Source organism: Tetrao urogallus (assembly GCF_951394365.1).
Source record: "Tetrao urogallus genome assembly, chromosome: 2".
Lineage (NCBI taxonomy): Eukaryota > Metazoa > Chordata > Aves > Galliformes > Phasianidae > Tetrao > Tetrao urogallus.
This window is the reverse complement of record NC_136814.1, coordinates 88889165-88912725: the sequence shown is the minus strand read 5'-3', so window position 1 is coordinate 88912725 and position 23561 is coordinate 88889165. Positions and strand designations below refer to the sequence as shown.

General features: G+C 34.3%; 1 protein-coding gene across 1 annotated transcript in view; it reads right to left on the bottom strand.

Annotated features, from left to right (window-relative positions):
- Positions 1-23561, bottom strand: part of CSMD1 (CUB and Sushi multiple domains 1) — a gene marked incomplete at both ends in the record, with an annotated part of 996476 nt that overhangs the window by 108214 nt on the left and 864701 nt on the right. The window contains 5 exons of the mRNA XM_079550635.1: positions 3536-3654; positions 11778-11882; positions 16995-17091; positions 17678-17802; positions 18898-19101. Coding sequence (XP_079406761.1) covers positions 3536-3654; positions 11778-11882; positions 16995-17091; positions 17678-17802; positions 18898-19101 — 650 coding nt within the window. The remainder of the gene's footprint in view (positions 1-3535; positions 3655-11777; positions 11883-16994; positions 17092-17677; positions 17803-18897; positions 19102-23561) is intronic.

Below are 23561 nucleotides of genomic sequence, written 5' to 3'. Positions count from 1 at the left end.
GCTGAAAACTTAAGAGTAGCACAAGCAGAAGTCTTTTTTGTTTGTTTTTTGTTTGTTTTTGTTTGTTTTTGTCAGCATTGTCCTCTGTGGAACTCAGTTTATGCTATCTGCTGTTGGAATACAAAAGCTGAAGAAATTGGCAGGAATGAAAGACTGATGTAATGACTGAGACATGGGACTGAGAGCTAGGTACAGTTCTGGTGTTATTCATTTTGATATGTGAATTTGGCGAAGTTGCATCTTCCTCTTTTTTTCCTATTTATTAAGATAGCATATTTTGGCAATTTAATATAAAATTTTATTTGAATATTATGTGTTATTATTTGTCCAAAGCAATTGATTTCTCAAAAAATATGATTAAGATACAATGAGTAAACTAGTGAAAGAAAATTAATTTGTTGAATTTGCTTTCATTTGGTATGTTTACTATAAAGTAGGTATGAGTAAGGTTCATACAGAGTCGTATTAAATTATGTGGATAAAAAATATCTGAAATAAAATTTAGTTAAGTATATTTTGACGATCTCTAAAATACAAACTGAAACATTTTGGAGAAAATGTGTTTGGATGTAAAAAATTGATTTTCATTAAAATTGACAACAAATCTTTTTCTTATAAACATTTTTAATTTAGAGGAAAAGTAGCCGCGTAGTTATTGTATCCTTTTAGTTACTTTCAAAATGGATAAGTCCTTGAATAATTTACTTAATTAAATACTCCTATTTTATTTTATCCTCTCTTCCCATTCTATGATTGCACATCTCTGCTGGAGGGGAGAGCCGTAATTTAACTACCACGATCAGGAAAACATAAAATGGACTATAAAAGATCTTCTGAAAAATAAAGTAAAATTATTCCTTTGGTTTCAAGCCTCTTTCCACCAAGAGAACACTCTGATTTCAGTCTTTTAAAGTTCCCTCCTGGGGGGAGACACTTAATCCTACAGCTAGCAATTACCTTTCTTATGCATCTCCAGATAGTAGTTTAAGCTCTGTGACTTTTCTGGTAAGTCTCAATTATAAACTAATCCACACCTGATTGTTATTGCTAGCTGTGAATAAGTTCTCTAAAGACTGAGGGTAAATCTATACCTAGAGTGGGGAAAAAAATAACAACAACAATAACAAAAACCAGCCTGCAAACAAAAGGATCTCCAAATTTATGCTGATCTACACTCATTGAATAGCAAACATGCTGTATCTCATAGAACTTAACTTCCATTATTTATGTTTTACTTAGAGACATTTTTACTCATCCTGCCTGAGGAACATACTCTACGTAAGTGTCTATGAATTTTATTACAGAAAAGTCCATATAGCATACAAATATTCATCATTATTTTGAAAAGGCTCAAAGTCTTTCCTATTTATTTATTTATGAATTTAGTGATTGAAGACTTTTTGTTTTACACTTAAAACAAGTTAATGAAACTATTTTTGTTAGTCTGTCAGATTCCACAGTTAGAATTAAATTTGCATGTGTGTGGAAATACAGTTAAGTCATGTCTAAGTTAATGAACAATATGCAATGAAATTTTAAGGAGGAATTTCATTGTAGAATCCCTGTAGATACAAAAACATGAGTGCAGTTAGGCATATTCAAGCGCTACAGAAAAAACCTGCATACGTACAAAGGACATCTTGTGGGTGTGATATACACAATAAAACTTAGCATTACCACACAGACCATTTTCTTATGTACAAATCTCTTCCATACAAACACATTATTGTTTTTAATTAATATTATAATCACTAACTCGAGAATGGTGAGGTGCTGCAACAGGCTGCCCAGAAAGGTTGTGGATGCCTTGTCGCCAGAGGTGTTTGAGGCCAGATTGGATGGGGCTCTGGGCAGCCTGGTCTAGTATTAAATGTGGAGGTTGGTGGCCCCGCTTGTGGCAGGGGGGTTGGAGATTCATGATCCTTGAAGTCCCTTCCAACCCTGTGATTCTGTGAACTCAGATTTTCGTACTTGCTTTAAGTAAAAATTGATCCAGAAGATCAAGACATGGCTAACAATGTGCATCTTCAAAATGTTTCCCACGCATATTCCTACTATTTCTGAAGAATTCACATTCTAACATTAACAGTCCACCTCAATATTTAACCATTACTATTTTCAGTACAGTCAGAAAATATAATGAGGTTATATCTCAAGGTCTACCTACATGTCATACACACAATAAAAAAATGGAACCATTCCTTTTTTCATACTCAAAATTAGGATGTTTCATAGCTGAAAACATAAGAAGAGAAGAATATGCAATGATGGACAATACAAATAGAAGTCACCCCATCAAACCTAATCACTGTTAAGTTAGAATATAGAAAGGTTAACAAGAATATCTAAACAGTGAAGAAAGATGCTTTTTAAAGAAGGCACCTGTCCTAATGCATTATATTAAGGTGAGTCAGCTTTTGGAGATGGGTAACTTTATTTCTAATGTCAGGCATTTCAGGTTTTCAGATGGAATAAACTGGATTATATGTAATTTCATCTCAGTAGGAATTAGTTAGTGTAAGGTAAGTTTCTCACTTTGTTCTATCAGATCACTGGCATTGGCTACACACAGTAATTGGATATTTGCCTATATAAATTTCATACTTAATGGCTCAAAAGCAAGTGGAATGGATCATGGTGATGAGGTGCTAAGCACCTATCCCAGACTACAAAAACAGCAAATATCTGCCAGATCTACCAGCAATATCATCAGACCCTGATGCTTTCACAACAGCGTGGAACTGAAAAAAAGTACCTAAAGAGTTCTACACACCTTCTCTACAGATACTCCAAACAGGAATTTTTCTAAAAGTAGACAGAAAGTGTTTACCTTTGTCTTAGTCTAACACATTTTACAATAACATTATATTAATTGTTGTTTAATCAAGTTTATTACAGGCTGATTTAAAGGGGTAGACCGTATTGAAATAGAATGTCCTGTGTCTAGGGATCAAAAATCATAAAGTGTGCTTACTGCATAAAAAAAAAGAACTATGAAAACACCTGTACTAGTGGAAATGTCTGGAGCTGTTCTGTAGCCTTGAGATCAAATACCATTCTTTTACACGCATCTACATCCTTTTTTTTTCCCTCCAAAATCACCTCTAAACCATATTGTCATGATATAAGTTGTTAATTAGGAATAGTCTTTGGTTTGTGATAATTGCTGAATTTTGATGTATAAACTAGGACAAAACCATGATAGCAAACAACAGGATCACAAACTAATAACACTGATGATCAAATTTCCACACCCACAACTTTGTCCTGGCTGTAGTAATACAGATTTATCTGTAGCGTACTGCATTTCATCATATATTTAGTTCACTGATACTTTAAAATGGAAAGAGGTTAATGGTCTTTAAATGGAAGTCAAAATACAACTTGGAATCAACATTTAATGACAGCCATAGTTTTTGAAAGAACCATAAAATAAAAATACAATTTCAAAGTTTATAAAAGAAAGAAAAAAAAACCAACAAAAAACCAGAAAGAAGTAAAGACGGGAAAAAAAAAAAGAAAAAGAAAGAAATACCTGTAATGTATATCCTGGTTCACATTGAAATGACAAAACATCATTGACCATATATCTATCTCCCGATTTGATCCCATTGCTAGGAATTACTGGTTCTGGACAGGCAGCAAGGCCTACAGCTGAGGAAAGTGAAAACAAAGATTGGAAAAGCATAAATAACTTCACAGGAGCTCTTTGCTGATATTTTCTAATGAACTCTTTCTATATCATTGTTTTTTTGTTTTGTTTTTGTTTTTTAACAGAACATTAATTAAAAATGTATTTCAGCATTAAACTGAAATATTGTTTAAAACATAGGAATATTCAGAATTGTCCTTCAAAATACAACCAGCATGACTGAAACACAAATATATGCACTGTGACTGTACCAATTACTATGTCATGTTGTTTTGAGATGTTATGTCTTTATCTTGTTTTTAAACAGTATGGCAATTCTAGTATATTAAACACCATACTTTTTTCTTGTGAGGATAACAGAGAGAGAAAGAGTGAATACGCTTTATGCATATTCTACCTTTTCAGCAACAGAACTACTGAAATTATCTAATAGAACATTTTGGAACAATACCTAGAGAAAAAGGTCAAGATTAGTCAACTTGATCTCATCCATTAACTGCAAAGAAGTTCAGACATCTGAAAAAAACAACTGACTGAATGCTACGACTAGCTTTTTTATGGAATCCAACCACTTTAGAGACAGAAAGTACACCTGACAGTGTTAACTATAGAAATTGCATGATATTTGGCTCTACTCTGACCTCAAATGTTTCTGAGTGTTGCTTGAGATCACGGAACAGTATCTGAGACACTAGTGTAATGAAAAGACATAATTTTATTTGAGATTATGCAATTTACAGATTTTGATACAAACAAGGTTTTAATTTAATGCAAATTCATGCATCTACATTTCATTATTGCATTACAGATTTTAAATATGCATATAACAATTTTTATTCTCACTTCATCCGCTGCTAGTCTGTTTTTTTTGTTGTTGTTTTTTTTTTTTTTTTTTTCAAGGATTAGTTCAAGGTTTAGTTGAAATAATAAAAAATAATCCATAATGAAGAACACAGAAGTTCGAAATAGCTCATATACATTCTCCTGAAAGTGCTGCCCCTGAATAATTTCCTAGAAATAGGTTCCATGTAAGGTCCATACACAGGTTCATGCACATTCTTTCTATGTCTTATGCCTTTGAGTCTTCTTACATTTTACTTTTCCAGGACCAAGCAATAACAATGGCAGGCCACTCTCATGCTGAGTGACAGCTATCAAGCTACGACTTTCAGTCTTTATATCAACTGCTGCTTATCCAACTAAACATTTTCTAATTTGCACGTAAATAAATATTTAAGAATTAAAAGGTAAGTACTTTTTAATGCAAGGTCTAATTTAGGAAAATAACTCACTATAAAGACGTTCAATAATTTTTACCACGGAATTAAAAAATAATAACATTCTACAATACGAAAATCTCTCAATTGATGTTACAGAGACTTCACATGGCCACTAGGGACTTCATAGTCATTATGAACTGTGTTGTTCTACATAGGTATGAGAAAACATTATTACATCAATGGTATTCTTTAGTTGCAGTTTTCTAGTATCATTCCTTTTTTTTTTTTTTTCAATCACTCTGTGTTTCATAATACCATAAATATATCCACATCTGGAAATTTTCTTTGGATATGGCCACTAAGTAGCTGTGATCTGCACCCACACAAACTGCTTTTTTGCTCCAGTATTAAGTGAAAGGTAGTTTCCAGTTTCAAAAATTACTACAGCATATAGGCTAGCATTTACTAACTTGAGAATCAGTATACAGACACAACTCAAATGAATCAAGCTACATTTTTAAATTTCATTAAATTTCTCACTCTTTAATAGCAAATAAAGTAACAAATATATGCTTAAAACTCACTGCTCTTAAAGAAATAAGCCCATAACAAATACTATGTCACTAGATTGCTTATAGATAGTGATAAAGTCTGTGAATAGAAATTTGAAGTCTACTTCCAGTCTCCAAAAAATTCATGTGATTGAACTTAGCATTCTTTTGTATGATAATTACAGACCTTGCAGTGTAAATCCGTATGAATAAAATTACTATTGCAGATTTTACAAGTCACATAAATAGTTTTGTAACAGTGACTGCATGGCAATGCTAATAATAATGTGCTCATTATCTAGCTTTTTCTATCATTAGTTGAATAGCATACAGAATTTAAATAGACTATGATCAAAAGAAATCTTCAAAGTCATTTTACTGTTAGATAAGGCAGGACACTACATATTTTAACAGATTTTCAAAATTTGTAAAAACTTTCTGCTGTTTGCTTATACTTTATTGTCACTACCCCTTTGATGATATAATTTATAATATAGATTATTCTAATATTATATCAAAAAACCAGCATGGAAAACCCACTCATATATATTTTCTTTAACATACGTAACATTAAGAAGCAACATTACTTCCTCAAAAGCAAAGAGAGATTTGGAAGCAGAAAAAAATATCTCCAATCTTTCATTCATTAAGTAATACTAGCCTATAATATTTATTTTTGAATAGGTGAACAAAAATAATATGTTCTGTCATGTTCTTTTCTGCAAAACAATATTCACTTGGAATAGTTGAATTGAAATTTAATTTAATTTATCATAGTCTTCTGGAAAAACCTATGGTACAAGATGCATAATATTTTCAAACTCATATGAATTTGAAATATTTTGATTATAACTCATCCAAAAATCAAATGAATGTTGGAGAGAAATCAAAGAAATTCTAGTATTTGGGAGCAAATGAAGGAACTTACACATCCACTGACTCTGAAATGCATTAAACTAGATTGTATGAGAGCAGTTAGTAATAAAGGGAAAACATGTAAAATGTCAAATCCAAGCTATCAAAAAAGGACAAGGATTGCTTAGTGCATTCTCTTCGGAGCTCTGTTTCAGCTATGCAGTAGAAGAGAGAGCAACACATCAATGTCAAGAATTATAACCTTCTCCCTGACCTTCTTTCACTTACTGCCTGATAAATACTTTCTTGGCCTCTGCAGTGGCATAAGACAAACATGCCTTATTTTCACAATTATATACATGCCTACAATTACCTCAAATTCTGTTGAAACATCACTGCCATTGCTGGCAGAAAGAAAAATCCTTGCTGGCATATCTGACAATATGAATGCCCATTAGTGTCCATTTCAGGAAGCTGCAAACTGAGCAATACAGGAATTTTTTGACAGCTTGACCGAAAGTCATTGGGGGATTCTTTTTTGACTTCCTTTCTCCCCTTACACAGCTAACTGAAACACACTGGTTTTTACTATACTACGAACATTAAGGTGGAGTGAATCCTTTCTATTTTAGTGCTGGTGTGTAGCAAAACCCAAGTTGTTCCTCACAGAACTGCATTTCTCAGACAGTTTGGAAAATGGAATTATCTCAATGGATTGCTGCATCAGCTTTTACTACAGCAAAACTGACTTTAACTGAGAGGTTCAAACAGCATGCTGCATGAGCAAATATTCAATATTTTCTGATATTTATTATAACATATTCATGTACTAAAGGAAATATTGAAGCTACTACTGATTCAATAAATGAGATTTTAGGACTAAGCTTAAACATCAGTGTCCACAAACACAACTGAATGTTGGATAGTGGATTCCTTTGTTCATTAACATTAAAACGAATTTATCAAAGAGAAGAAATATTTATTCTTCCTAGTGCTGTTAAATACAAGAAATACAATGATGCATTTTGATTGAACTTGTTGGAATTGTGAAAATAAATATGTTATTTATCCTATTACAGTTAGTGAGAAAAGATCTGCATAGGAAAGATTAGCTTAAATGATTAATTCCTGTCTTTCTTACAGTTACCTGTTGCATACCACTTTGTTTCTCATCACAGATTACTGCAACAAGCTTAACACCTACAACCCTTCTGAAATAAGAGGAAAGAATGCCACACCATGGCTCTCAACAATACTTACAATTATGTTATAATCAGAATGAATTTTTTCTAAGGCACTGACCAATTCCTTCCCTTAATTTGAATGAGTTTATGTATCTGATCTTCTTAAATGTTCTTAAAGTATGAACAAACAAACAAAAAAACCTGTCATTGGATGCCCTAGCATACAAAATGGGTAATACCACTCAACTTGGACAACAAACTTGCATTCCTATGTCTAATTTATACACTTACACCAAACCTAAAAACATCTTAAGTATGAAGACTGATTTGCTGCCTGCAAATGAGGGCAAAAGTAAGACACTAAAGAAAGGAATACAATGTTCCAAGAAATAAAACAAGACTTATTAAATTATTTGAATTAACTTGAAATATTTAACATTAAAATAAGCTTTGAACAGAGACTGAAGCATTTATAAAGTATTTATGAAGTTTTTTAAAGTTACAATAAAAACAGCAGTGTGCAGTGTGGAATATATGTAATGAAACAGCAAATTAAATATATTTTACTAAGTTAAAGCTATTTTCCTTAACACACAAAACTATGCATGCTTATTGCATCTACACAGATGAAAATACATTTTTAAAGTAGGAATTCCCCTCCACTGTTTGTAAGATACAAGCGTGATATTTAATTTCTATTACAGATAAATAATTTCTGTCCTGAAAAAACAATTTAATAGTTGTTTAAGGACACACTCCTCCATTTCTCTTGCTCCTTGAAATTTCTTCTGGGATAAAGGGAATGTTTCTAAATGATCCTCCCTCCCAGTGTCTTAATGAAAACTTCTTATAAATTTCTGGAAATTTGTCCTTCATGTCTCAAACATTATTTTTTCCGTATGTCACTCAAATTCCTTTTATTGTGACTGCATGAATTTAACTACAAACTCTATAATAAAGTGAAGAACTGATGAATGGGGACCTCAGTGTTCAAAATCCATTGTTTTTCTGCTGTCATCAGCAAAGACAAATTGAAAGTATACAATATAGTACAGTCTTGCAAAACAGATACTGCTAACTTACAAAAAGGCCTTTTGTTACCTACAAAGGTTTGGAATCACCTTGCAACTTTTCAAGGAAATATCCTTGCAATCAAGGCATGCAAAGAATTTCATTGAAGAAGACAAATTCTCAAGCTCTCTTTCATAATTGGATTCCATAAAATTTTTAGAGGTACTGGAACAAAAAGCAAAAATCATGTATTCTGTCACCCACTTATGTATCCTGACCAATAGCCTACATCCTAGAAAGAAAAAATCCACCTCTGTCCTCTAAATGAATTAAGTGTAGGCCTCTGGCTTCACAATGGGGTGTAATATCATGCAGTTACTTATTTTTTATACATCTGATTTTAAGTGGTTTTCTGAGTAAATGTTTAAATATAAGCTAAATTTAAATGATTGACCAGTTTGCCTAGTATTTAGGATGTTATTTGAAATCCTGCTACAGCTGTTCAGTTTGTCTTATTAAACAGAACAGCTTTAGAAGTAGATATTGTGCTCCCATACTATGACTACTCAGACACTCAAATTTTTGCAAGATGAAAGAATGCAACTAACAGCTGAATTTTATAGCTGTAGAGCACCTTGTATAAAAAGGCTATGAATCTAGTCTTCCTTTTCCCATGGTTTAATAAAACAAACAAACAAACAAACAAAAAACTCATGTTCTAATGCAGCATTTCATGTTGAAAAATTTTTTCCAGACATCAGACACTTTCGTGCCTTCTTTACTAAGACAATATATCAAAAAGCAATTCAATCAAAAAGACATTCTTATCCTAAATTTTAAATTGGCTTCTGAACTAAAGCTATTTATTTTTCTAGAGCTGCTTCGAACAGTACATGACTGAATGATCACAGGCTTCAGAATTCATAACCAAACAATAGCAACAATTGCACCTGGTTGCACTGAAAAAATATTTTCCTGTTTTGCTTCTTGGTCTAAAAAAGGAGACTGTTCAATACAAATCAGTAACTTCTTCCTATGGTGATTTACTCATTTTCTGTATTCACAGACACACACAGGTATCCAGTTAGCCCAGCAGAGACCATATAACCACACACAAAAGCAAATTATTATGTCCTGCCAGACTGTCAATAGAATAGTTAACTAAGCTCTGAATGCTGAATTTTGTTACCTTGACCTGCGCTGCGCTGCATTTCTAAAAAACCCAGCATTTAAATATTGACACTGCTGAAGTCAGTAGATGCTTTAGCAGTGTAAAGTTGTGGAACTGGCGATTAGGAGACTAAAAAAGGATATACTCAAGTGATCTTCCATGCACCCACATACTTTTCACTGTTTAATAAAATAATTTTTTCTTTCTTTTTTTTAAGGAATCACGGGGATAGTAAAACTCATACAATAAAAGATACAAAAATTAACTTCTAAATGTTAACTGTAGAGTAACTTTCTAAAACAGAACTTTACAGTGCAAACAAAATTACACAACTACATGTTTATTGCATGATAAATGAAAGATTTGAGCAGAAAAATTCAGTGTGATAGGACAACTTGCATGTCTGGTGTGCTGGACAGATATAAGCTTTTCAGGAAAACAGATAGATAGTCTTCTATGTGAAGAAGCTGAAATGTATGGTGCCCCATATGGAATGGTCAACAGATTGGGTGAGAGTTTGTTGGTCAGAGTCAGAAGAAATAAGTATGACATTGTGGTGGGAAAGTCTACTCAACTACCCAATTGGGCTAGCAAAGAGGACAAAGCCATTTTAAGTTTAGAAGGTAAAGAAAACAACTGTATCAAAGGTTTTGGTTCTTATCTGAGATTTTAATCTGATATAATCTGGAAAAGCAACACAGTAAAATGCAACAGTGGAAAAAAGCAACTCACAAGGTTTCAAGGGATGCAGGTTAACTTCTGTAGGGGACAGTCAAGTAATGATAACTTTCTCCTATGAGGAAATGTTGAGGGAACTGGGCTTGTTTAGCTTGGATAAGAGAAGGCTCTGGGGAGACCTCATTGTGGCCTTCCAGTACTTGAAAAGTGTGTATAAACAGGAGGGGAAACAGCTTTATGAGAGTGAATAGTGATAGGACAAGGGGAAATGCTTTTAAACTGAGACAGGAAAGGTTTAGGTTAGATATTAGGAGGTTTAGGTTAGATATTAGGAGGAAATTTTTCACACTCTGTGGTGACGCACTGGAACAGGTTGCCCACAGAAGTTGTGGATGCCCCATTCCTGGATGCATTCAAGGCCAGGCTGGATGTGACTCTGGGAAGCCTGGTCTAGCATGACAGTGCACTCTTAAGATCCTGTTAAAGCCTGTTAAGACCCTGAAGGGACTGAAGAAGGCAAATAGCTGATTGCAAAACCCTAGATTTTATGTGTAGACTGGGAGCTCGTAGGCAGATGACATGGCATCCTGCTCAGAAGGTCCCCAAAGGAGTTCAGGGACAGGAAACTGTAAAGGACTTTAAGTACTGTTTCCAGTAAGAGTGGTCCTCATACTCAGGAAAGCAATCAGGGAGTTTAGTGCAGAACTCCTGTCCAAAAATCAGTATAAAGAGGCAGGGACAGATTGACAGGAATAAAGTTTAGAAACATTCACCAGTCACACATTTCAACTGAAGCTGGGATTTACAAGGGACATAACTACTTCCGACTTCCCTGTCAGGAACTCCCAAGATTCTCTGTTTAGTGGCAATGGTTAGGGAGCAGAACTAGAAGCAGTGGATGAGGACCAACTTTGAGACTAATTAACACTCAATCCATGGGATAACGACCATATAGACTGCATCCAAAGGTGCTGAAAAAAAAACCTGTTTGCATGCTTCGCAATTGCATCAATCTATTGAAAGGAATTTGAAGGAAAGAATAGAACAGGGAATAGCAGGGAAAAAAGGTGTTATCAGTTTTGTTTTTACAGATTGGCCAATGGTGAAATTAACTAATTTGTGGCTACCTATATTTCAGAATAAGATTGAAACAAGTGAAAATACGTATATACATTAAAGCACACATATTTAGAATATCATTCTGAATTTCCAGATTGATTTATTATACTCTGCTAATTTGTGAATGCCAATTTCACTAATTCCAAATATCACTTCCTTTACAATTTTAATTTAATAAATATCACTCATGCCAGGATCATGCTAAGTAGAGGTTGTTAGTCAGAGAAGGAAAAAAGAAAAAAAAAAACATGCCACAAAAGAAACAATATAAACACTCTCTTTATCTACACACATACTTTTTTTCCTGAGAAAGCCTTAAAGAGCAAGTAGTCTTACTTTTGTATTCCAGGTGGAAACCAGCTGCGGCCACACTAATATCAGAGTGGAAATGTAGATAAAGCTGATTGGAAGTGCTGTTCAACAATGCTGGCACAGTTGTACCTGGAAAAATAAAGGTTATGAAATAAACTGTAACATGCTGTTCTATCATAGGCTTTTATTGAAAAGACATAACCAGCCTCATTTTCTTCTCATTGTGTGCATGGAAATTTCAAGTCATGATACTAAGTGGCTATGTAAATACAATCAAACTAGATGCTATCATGTCTAAATGAAACCTTACTCATTTGGGTAAAAAAAAAAAAAAAAAAAAAGAGACAGAAGCAAACAAAAAAACCCAAAACATCAGTATAGGTTTTGATAACAAGATGAATCACAGAATCACAGAATCACAGAATTGTAACTCAACATCCTGGGTTTTTTTTGTTTCTGTTTTTCACATACATAAAGAATAGCAGTACAGAATAGAGCAGACAATCTAAATATTTTTTATGTCCCCTCCAGATTTTCTTCCCACTATAGTATTTCACCACTTATCCTAACTGTGGATATAAAAGGAAAAGAAGATACAGGTGCAGCACATTAAAGAAAAAGAAAAAAAACATACAAACTTTAGTTAATTCAAATAGCAGTAATCAAAATTGTACATAGCTGAATTCAGTGTGTGTTATACAAAAAGCTTATCACTAACCCTGGACACATTGTCATTAGCACTGATAAGTGTGACACTACATTTTCTTTGTTTCCATATGACTACTATGTCAACCACATAGTCTAATGCTGGCATATCTGCTCAGGCTAAGAATTACATTCTTTTCTCAGCATACCCTCAAAACCAGTATTAAACAGCCAATAAACGGTGGTCACATGAAAAATATTTTCATTTCTTATGGGGCATTTACTGTTTCTATAGCCACTGTGAGCAGCGTGAGTATGATCTTGAAATTCATTCTTGAAATTAGTAGAAAGAATTATCCTCAAATTTCTACAATATAAACTAAGAAAAGTAAAAACTTTTGAATCCCAAACTGTATTAAGCAAAATCTTGATATAAATGGTGAACTGTTAAAAAGATGGTTGGTCTTTATACACTATAGCCCTTTAAAGGATGCTTTACTGTCTGACATGGAAGCTCCAAGCATAGAAATTCACAAGCAGTACAGAGCATTCATGTCACACAAAACTTACAGTAGAATACAGAAAATAAGGAAACATCTTCTAAAAGAGGAATTTTCATGGTATCCATACAAAATATTTAGCTAAGGTGTCTGCTCAGTAAAGTTGAGGACATTGACTCATAACTGTCTTTTTATTTAACAAAATTGCTCTTCAGCCAGTTATGAACACTTTGTTCTTCTGTTCCCTTGTAACACCTGCTAAGAAAAGACTGTATAACACCAGTCTTTTACTTGAATACTGTAGTTATTCAATAAGAGGAGAAATGGTATTCTATTATGCTGTGAGAAAAAGAAGAAAAAAAAGTGAATGATGCTAAACATTAAACTAAACATTTTAATTCTCACAATTGCTCTGTTCAATCGCATATCAAACTTAAATTGTATTGCTCACTTGCTACCTTAGGATCTTAGGGGATTTGGTAGATGGCACATGGGAGATACATTTAGTAAGATGACCAGATACAGTGTCCAAAGTGTGACATAATAGCTGAGTAGCGCAGCATAGCATAGAAGAAAAAATAGTTCAGTTGGAAAGGACATTCAAAGAACATCTAGCCAACTGTCCAACCTCTTTGTGACTAATCAGATGTTAAAGCATATCAATGAGGGCACTATCCAAATGCCTTTTGAACACTGACAGACATGGGGCACCAAAAAACCCTCTAAGAAGCCTATTCCAGCATTTGACCACTCTCACTGTAAGTAGTTTTTTCCAAATGCCCAGTCTGATCCTCCTCAGGTGCAGCTTTGTGACACCCCCTCATGTCCCACCATCAGTTTCTATAAGTAGAGCTTGGCATCCCTCCCCTGTGCTTCCTCTCTTCAGGGAGCTGCAGAAAGCAATAAAGTCACCTCTTGGCATCCTCTTCTCCAGAGTGGACACCTCAAGCATCCTCAGCCTCTCTCCATACATGTCTTCCAGCCTGTTACCAGCTTTGGTGTCCTCCTCTGGGTGATTTCAAGGACTTTAGCATCCTTTTCCCATGATACAGAGCCCAGAACTCCACACAATAACTGAAGTGAGACTTCACCATAATGTAGTAGGAGAATATTTGACCACCTGGCTATGCTGTATTTAATTTACCTCAAAATGCAGTTTGCTTTCTTGGCTGCCAGGCTACACTGATGAGTTCTATTGAGTCTGGCTATTGGTAGGCATCCCTAGGACCATTTCTGCTTTCGTCCAATCACTTGTCTCCGATCTGCACCTGTGTCTGGCAACACTCTGTTCCAGGTGCAGTACCTGTCAATTTCCTTTGTTGAACTTTATGCCATTGCTAATCACCCTGTGCTCTGATCTATCTAGATCACTTTCAAAATCTCAGAATCACAGAATCATAGGGATTGGAAGAGAAGTTTAGAAATCCTCTTGTTCACCCATTCTTCTAAAGCAGGATTTTCTACAGTAGGCTGCAGAGGAAAGCACCCTGGTGAGTTTTGAATATCTCCAAAGAATGATAGATCACAAACTTTCTAGGCAGTTTGTTTCTATGTTCTGTCAAAGTAAAGAAGTTCTTTCTCATGCTCAGATGGATCCCAGTTTGGACCCATTGCCCCTCATCCTGTCACTGGGCACCATCAAAAATAGCCCCATCCACTTAATACCCAGCCTTTTGGTATTTATAAGCACTGATAAGATCTGCTCTCAATCTCCTCTAGGCTAAATGGTCTTTGGTCTCTTAGCATTTCCTTGTATGAGGAGATGCCCCAGGCCCCTAACCATCTTTGTGGCTATCCACTGGACTATCTTCAGCAGCTCCCTGTCTTTCTTGAACCAGGAAGTCCAGAACTGGTCACAATGCTCTTGTTCCTCATGTCTCCTGAGAATCAATAGCAACAGGAAGTATCATCAAGAAACGCACTAAGGATGCTGCTCCTGCATCCAGAGTGTTGAAAAGAATATTGAACAGGACTGGCCATACATTTGAGCCTTGGAGAACATCACTAGTGACTGGCGAAGAACTACAGTTCTTTGAGACACTTACCTCAAAGTCTTCCCTGATTAGACATGCATCTGTACATTTTCAGGGCATATTTTGAAGAGACATGAATTTTAGAGACTAAATCAGCACAATCTTTAAACAATGATACTCTACAAGATTTACTGAGACAGATAAGGTACCTGCTGAGTTTTACTACTTATGATATTGTGTCACATTACTGGCACAATTTTGAGAACAGCAGATTTTATCCTATGTTAATATATTCTTTATTACTCTACTCCTATACTACACGTTTCAATTATTTCAATTAAGTCTTATGTTCATGACACGAAAAACAGAAATCTACAGTAAAGCTGTGCTAGTCCATCTCCATCTCCATATTTTCTATTTTCTATTTTCCCAGAAATTAGGAAAGTCTTTAAGTTAAATCAAGATGATACATTTTTACTGTAGAATAAGAAATCATTTTGAGGCTTAAGTGGTGTTAAATAGGATGTTGCTAAATGGATCATTTAATCAGCTTTTTATCTACTAGGTCAGAAGTATTTGCTGTACATTTCAAGTGACAAAGAATGGTTATATTTCATAATCTCTTTGTTTCTTATTTAAAATTTAATATACAACATAATTATTAGTCTCCATATAACAGCTGCTTCAAAAATAATGCCTTCTGTTTTGTTACACTGGCCCACAACATCAGAGGCAGATGGTGGATTGGCAGTAGAAATTAAAACTTCCCACCAACATTTTGTTACATTTTGTTGCAGCATGGCATCTGAGTAGTGGTCTGGCAAAATGGTGTCTGACATGGAAGTGCACATGAAGAGAAGGTATGTAACCAAATTCCTCCATGTGGAAAAAATGGCACCAAAAGACATTCACTGATGCTTGCTGAATGTTTATGAAGACCAAACAGTGGAGGTGAGCACAGTGAGGCAGTGGGTGATGCCTTTCAGTAGTGGCAACAGCAATTTGAAAGACAAGCCACATTCCAGATGATCATGCAGATTTATACAAGCACAGCATGCAGGCTCTTGTTCACTGGTGCTGAAAATGCATAGCTAATGGTAGTGACTGTGCTGAAAAATAGCTTTTGTATCTAAGAATTTTCTCTATCAAATCCTGTTGTGCTGTTTGTATCTGTTGTAGTTTCCATAGAAATAAATAGGAGACATCACTTTCAGAGCAACCTATGTACAAAAATATTTAAATGCATAGACTTAATACATGACATTTTATTACGTAAAATTTGAAATGCAATATTAAATTGTTCAACTAAATACCCCCCAAAATATATTGTGTTTGTTTTATTTGATCATTAATCTGCATACCCAATCCAGTATAAATCTATTCTTTAAAAGTTTTTGAAGTCATAAGAGAAGAAATTTTCCACAAGATCATTTGGCTACAGCAGAATTAGATCAGGCTTTTGGCAGAGTACGATATAATTCATGACTTAATCTGTTTGGTTTTTTTTGTTTGTTTGTTTGTTTTTGTTTTTGTTTTTGTTTTGTTTTGTTTTTTGGCTTGGATTGGCTTGGCTTATTGAACACACTCTTTCTATAAAAACTGTTTTATAAAAATGGAATAAAAGCATATGTGCCTAATGTACTTGTGAAACAAGAAATGATATGGTTTACTATGTCCCAATCACATTGATTTGTTGTTTGTTTGTTGTTTTCTTTTTTTTTAGTCCATTGTCCAGTGAGTTTGGATAAATTGTAAATGCTTCATCTTTTTCTTCAAAAAGGACAGCTAAAATGAATAAGCTAAATCAAAGTTATCTAAGGAAATTCCTTGAATAGGAGATATGGATTAAATAAAACACATTTTTTCAAAGTTGTTGTCAACTAAATCCCACTAATGAAAGCTAAACAATTTAGCATATTTGTTTCTGAAAATCTCTCTTTCAAGATTGATACAAATTTACAACACCTAAACAGCACTCCTCCTTACAACGAGTTTCATAATATCATAAAATATGCCATACAAATGTGTACATGTGTGAACAGGCTTCTTGGGTATACAAGAGAACCAATGATGGCTTCACACGCACCAACAGTCTATATGTTCAGATCAAAGCATGTCCTTACCTGAAAAACTCCCAAGACGTGGTGCAGTCATATCTCCACCATCATATATTTCAAGAGAGTCCCAATTATGTTCAGTGGCAAAGCTGATGACTTGGATCTGCAAAATGCCACCAAAAATTTTTAAACAAACAAGTCTTGTGTATTTTTAAACGTTCTAGAAACAGTAAAATGAAATAAAGAGAATGTAATTAAAGAAGTCCTAACAATAATAGTAATAATAAAAAGTAAACAAAACATTAACTGTTACTTTTTAAGTTGACTTAACTTTTAGAAAATGTGAATATGACGCTAGGTGACTAAGGAAGACTTTGCATATATGTTGTATGATTTAAAATAATTACTCAAAGTGCAAATGAGAAGATAAAGAAGACCTCTCAAGTGCTCGAGTAATATTCTAGCAGATAGAAAGGGTTGGCATTCGCATATCACATCGAAGAGTTTGTATTCAGTATTTTGCATAGCTGAAACATAAAGCTGCTTGTTAACTATTTCTCATGCCATCTGTAAATAATAAAGCTAAGCAAAGAACAACAGTGAGAAAAACAGAGCACAAATATTTAAAGTAACCCCAAAATGATGCATCTGGTAACTCTTTTCTGACACTTATAAAGAAATAAACATTTATTTCGTAAACTAAAATACAAATAACTTAATGTTCCATGCTTGACAGAATATAGACTTGCCTGAATACCTGATCCCTCAGTCACTATGATTTTCCACACACAGTTCAAGCTGTTACCATAAGGTTCAGGGTAACCTGGTGATAGAATAGTACCTCTCCGTTCAGTGAAATTCCCACTACAAGGCACTGAAAGAAAGCATTATTATGAATTATTACAAAACCTTAGCTATTTCAGAGAAAAGTAACAATAAGTGTATGAATAACTTATCACAATACTGTTTCTTATTATAAATTCATAAGCATTAAATAATGAGTTGAACTCAGAAAGTAATGTTATCTAAATCATTAACAATATGCAGTATTCAGATACATCTTGTACTAATGAGCCACTCCAAAGTGAACTTCATTTTGAAAAACCTCAGAAAAACCTAGCAGCTAGTCATGTCTTACCAGCAGATAACAACAAATAACTGTTAAATCATAACATTAAACCCAATCTTGATTCACATAAATCCTGTGAATCTACCTACAGCCTAGGATAGTTTTAACATTGTACCTAGCTGGTAAAACGGTGTGGTATATCACATATATTTTTAGCATATATGGAATTGCTTCTTTATAGTTCCAGAAAACAGAACTAAGCTAAGCAAAAACAGAATACACAGGAAACTGGACACCTACATTTATTTTTAGAACACTCCAATTAATTGAATGGTAGATTCCTATGAGTATTATTGAGCTTTGGATACAAATCCAATGAAGGGTGAAGAAAATCTCGCAACATTTACAAGGAAAACAAAGTGTCAAATATCCCATTGGAGGCCTGTTGATAAACTAGAAAATTAGCTAAACTCAACAGAGCTGTCATTTTTCATTGTACGTTATGTTTCACTCGAAAAAAAATAAAAGATATAACCATTCTATGTGTGATAGAAACATACGAATACTGAATATTAAAAAAGGTTAAGACACTTTTGGAGAATTAAAATCTGTCCTATATTTCAAGCTGTGGATGAGTCATGAAAATAATGAATGTTCAAGAAAATGTGCATCTCACTTGTTCATATAATATAAGTCATTATATGAAACACTATACTGCCTACCAGCCAGCTGGTTCTCAATTACTTTTTGGTATGGAACACTGCTCTTTTAAATTGGGCATGACTGATATTAATCGAAGGAGAGTGAATGACTGTTAAATACTATTTTCTGATATAGTTCCTGAACTCTAATTCAAAGACATACATGACATAACAGATGAATTTAAATGTAATTACTTACCTACACAGCTTGGTACTGTATCATTCCATTGAGCTAAGGCATTAGGTACAGAATGGCATCGGATAGCTTTTGAACCTTGCAGCAGATATCCAGGACTACATTCAAAACGAACGACAGAGCCTGCTGAAAACTCAGAGCCAATTCTCCTTCCATACCTAGGCTCTGGAACTGAGCTACACTGTGTATCACTTGTGCGTGGAACAGCTGCATCAAAACAGAAAGAAAAATGCCATGAAGTCAAATGACAATCATCATCTAAAACACAAAGAGATTATTAAATATGCATATTGTTTCTTGTTGGAAGTAGTGAAGTTCTATTTCTTCCTTTTATTTGCTTTGTTAATGTCATATCAAACCCTGGCCTAATGTTTTAATGTCCATTAGCCAAATTTGGGTTTGTTTAGGTTGGAAAAGAGTAGCCTGGGAGCCTTCTGGTACTTGAAGGGAGCTCACAAACATGAGGGGGATTGACTTTTTACATGGTCTGATAGTGATTGACAAGAGAAGATATTTAGGTTTAACATCAGGAAGAATTTTTTTATTTGGAGGCTGGTGTGATGCTGGAACACGTATCCCAGAGACGTTGTGTAGGCACTCAGGGTTTTGGGCAGATGCGGCCCTGGGCAGCCTATAGAGGGGAGTTGGAACTAGATGATCTTTAAAGGTACTCTCCAACTTAAACTGCTCTATGATTCTATAAACTTGGGCTGTGACAGCCACATGATGAGAGCACTTCATCACATCTAAGTGCTGTGTCAGCTCAGGAGGCAAGAGATGTAGAAATTAAAACCTCCAGTATATCAATGGATACTTCATTTGCCTTCTTCACTTACAGGACACTGATACCTATCACCTAATTCATTTATTAAATGTGGAAACTTTGGCTTCTTATTAAAGCAAGGAGAAATATTATACTATATTGGATATGAAAACTATGCAATATTAAATCATTATTTGATTTGTCATAGTGGACAACATTCCAATGACAAACCTTATAATAATTATTTTTACAAAGAATTGCTGAGAATTCACAAACCTGTTGTGATGCTTGAACAGTTAAAACTTGTAAACAACATTTATAGAGCAAAATAATAAAATCAATTAGAAACTCATGCTGGGTATTTATTTATTTCCCCTTTAGGTTCCTTATTTATAACTATTTCCTTACGCAAGCATTTTTTGTATTTTTTGACTCTTGGCACTGCGTACGCATTTGTGAACTAGATTTGTTCTTTCTACTTTTGATTTTGTAGTTAGCCAATAGCTGCTACAATTAAAAAAAAAAAGTATTTACAGAAAAAAATATAATTATGTGCAATATCATATCTAGACTTCGATAAAACTAATGCACATAAAAATAATCTCATTAACAGTAACACAAATATGTATTCTGAGTGAGTGACATCTTCAGAAGCTTTGTTTGATCAGTTTAGTATTGCCAAGAATTAATTTCAGGGAATCATCACCAAGGTTGGAAAAGATCTTCAAGGTCATCTAGTCCAACAATCTACCTACCACTTACATTCCCCTCACTAAACTATGTCCTTTAGTACAACATCTAAATGTTTTTCAAACACCTCTAGGGATGGTGATTCAACCACCTCCCTGAGAAGCCCATTCCAGCACCTGATCTCTCTTTGGAGAAGAAATTTTTCCTAACATCCAACCTGCACCTCTCCTGGCACAACATTTCCTCTTGCCGTATTTCTAGTCATGTGGGAAAAGAGGCAAACCTTCACAACAGTCTCCTTTCATGCAGTTACAGAGAACAATAAGGTCTCTCCTAAGCCTCCTTTTTTCCATACTGAACAATCCCAGCTCCCTCAGCCACTCATAAGGCTTATGCTCAAGCCCCCTCACCAGCTTTGTTGCTCACTGCGTCTAGATAGTAATGTGTATAAAAAATTTTAAATAGGGCTTAGACTTCATTTCTGGCATTCTCAAACGTAGTGTTTCTGATTCACTAACCTATTTTAAAAATAGCATAAACAGAATCATTTTATTTTACATACTTAAATGTATCTATTTTTGCTGGCCTTTAACTGAAGAACAATATTTCTTTCTATTCATTAACATCCATACAATATCTTTTCAACTACCCTGGCTACTAAATAATAGAAAAGATATGTGGAACCTATATATACTTATTTTCATATTGTCTTTTTTTCTTGCTCTGTCATTTGTTCTAATCAGAATGACAATTATTGAAGTGTAATAAATTCAAGTACTAGTGTCTTCTCTGAAAATTAACACTTATTTTCAACTTGGACATAGAACATCAATTGAAATCAATCCTATCTTAAATCTAGCATGAAACATGTAACATTTCAGTAGAATATTGGCAGTTCTTGTGTTTATCTAACATGATTTTGTATCAGTTTTTCACGTTTCCACTGAGAAAAACAGTTAAGTTTACACGAGTACTAGTAAGTGCAGATAAAAGCTTTTTAAAAGATCATTTCAATATTATCAGTCTTAGTAATAATAACAGTACAACAGTACAACACAAGTTCTCTTTATTAATATGCTATAGGTTGATTTGTAAGGCAAGATCATATAGATATAGTATTTTTATTTTATTTTTTTTTCTAAATCAGTAGACGAGATGACTGCAGAAGATTTTAATCTCGAAACCCTAAGTTACAAGATTAATCCAAGACTGAAAAAAATGAGCAGAGGTGAAATCTGCTGGAATGATAATTACACAATAGGCTACTGCAGAACAAAAGCAAATACATTTTTCAAGTCTTGAAAATGTCTAAATACTTCAACCAGTGTAAACAAATCACTTCTCTGTCCAGTAAATTCTATTGTTCTGACTGTTTAAATCAATGGGATTTTGTTATTGATGTTTTAACAGGACCCAAGTATCTTGAAAATTGAGTATTAAGAAACTTGGTTGTGCCTACAGTTTTAAGTTCTACAATTCTAGGCATGGCAAGGAGTTGTTGTGAAAGAATAAATATGAAACTGTAGCTTAAGGATTTTTACATCACTGTTCTTTTTTCTGATCATGACCTAGAGACAAATACAGCCTGGCAGATCAATTCAACTGACTCAGCCTGCTCTTTTTAGTTCTTTCATTTTCTCTATCAGATGGTCTACTGGGCAAGCACAATTTTATTAAAACTTTTCTTTTTTTTTTTTTTTACGTGTATAATGACTCCCCAGTTGACTAGGTGATGAAATGTATGTTTCATATAAATGTAACATACAAATGTTACATTTACCACACAATTAGGAATGAATATATCCCCCTGAGACTGCACCAAGAGAATTTTGCTCAAGACATATCATTCCCAATCATGCCATGAATAAACAAGTTTTTCTTCATGAAACTTCTACTTAATTTATTACCAGTTAACACAAACCTCTGACCACTGATTGAAGTGTTCAGGAAAAGGAGGACACAAAAAGTCAACTAATTCCCTAAGTGGACAGTTTTCCCTCCTTCTCCCCAGGTTCAACTTCAGTCAAATGCCTACCATCCTCCTTCCTTACAGTCATCCTAATTTCTCCACTGAGGTGAAAAGCAGTACAGGATACTCTTTTCTCTTCTTGCTTTTCCTTTGCTTCACTTTGCTTATGTTCTCACTTGTGAGAACACTTCAGGTGTTCCTATCACTTTTTTCTTAGCACGGGTCACCCATCGACCACACTTTGTCAGAAACATTACTCCACTGCACTATAAGTCTTTCACAGGACAACAAAACCTCAGAAATATTCTCAGCTCATTGTGAGACAGACTACAGTATCTTTAGAGATGCAGCTCATCTGTCATGGAGTGCCTACTTAGCAACCTCTCCAGCAGCATCTCCAGCCTTAAGGTGTTGTTACTGTCTTAAATATGTGTGCTTCGGCATGACGTGCTACTCTGAGTGGTGGAAGTTTGGCATAGTTGTTTACGCTAGTTTCAGAGGAAGTTGTACCTGAGCATCACATAATAGTTCATGACCTCCTTCCACAAAAGTCTGCTAAGTAAAATTTCAGCATGACATTTGTCCCCCGCTTACCTGTCATCCTTAAAGGGCTATAATGACCTATCCTGACCCTATCTCATCAGCATTCCTAGCATACTTTTCACTGACAACAGTGAAATGTAATATAAGCCAAACATAACTTCCTAGAATTGAGTTTTGATTTAATTATAGATACATATTATTATAGATAATAAGTAATAAATAATAAAGATATAAGAAATCGATGACAAAACGCATTACAGTTTCAGATATCCTTAAAACACACTGTAAACCAAAATACTTCGTGGCAATCCCTTAGGGAACTCCAACTGTCATAACTCTGTTCCCCAATTACACGCACCAGTAAGTATGTGGGTAAGTATTTTATTCTTGTCACAGATGAGGTCAATTTAATTGTTAAAGTTATATCCTTATTTTATTCTTGTTCCCCTTCATCTTTCTTCCATAGTTCTTCATTATTATAGTACACAAGCTTTCTTACTAGCTTACTTTAATATCTCTGTTGATCTCATAAACTAGTTCACATAACTGTACAGTGGAGCAAGTAAAACAAATAAGGATTAAAAAAAAAATCATTAGTGACGGCATAGGTAGAAAGTTCATTACCTTGCTTTTTAGGGAAATAACTCTCATTATTTCTGCAGCATAAGCTATATAAAAATATGTACTACAGTTTCTCAGATT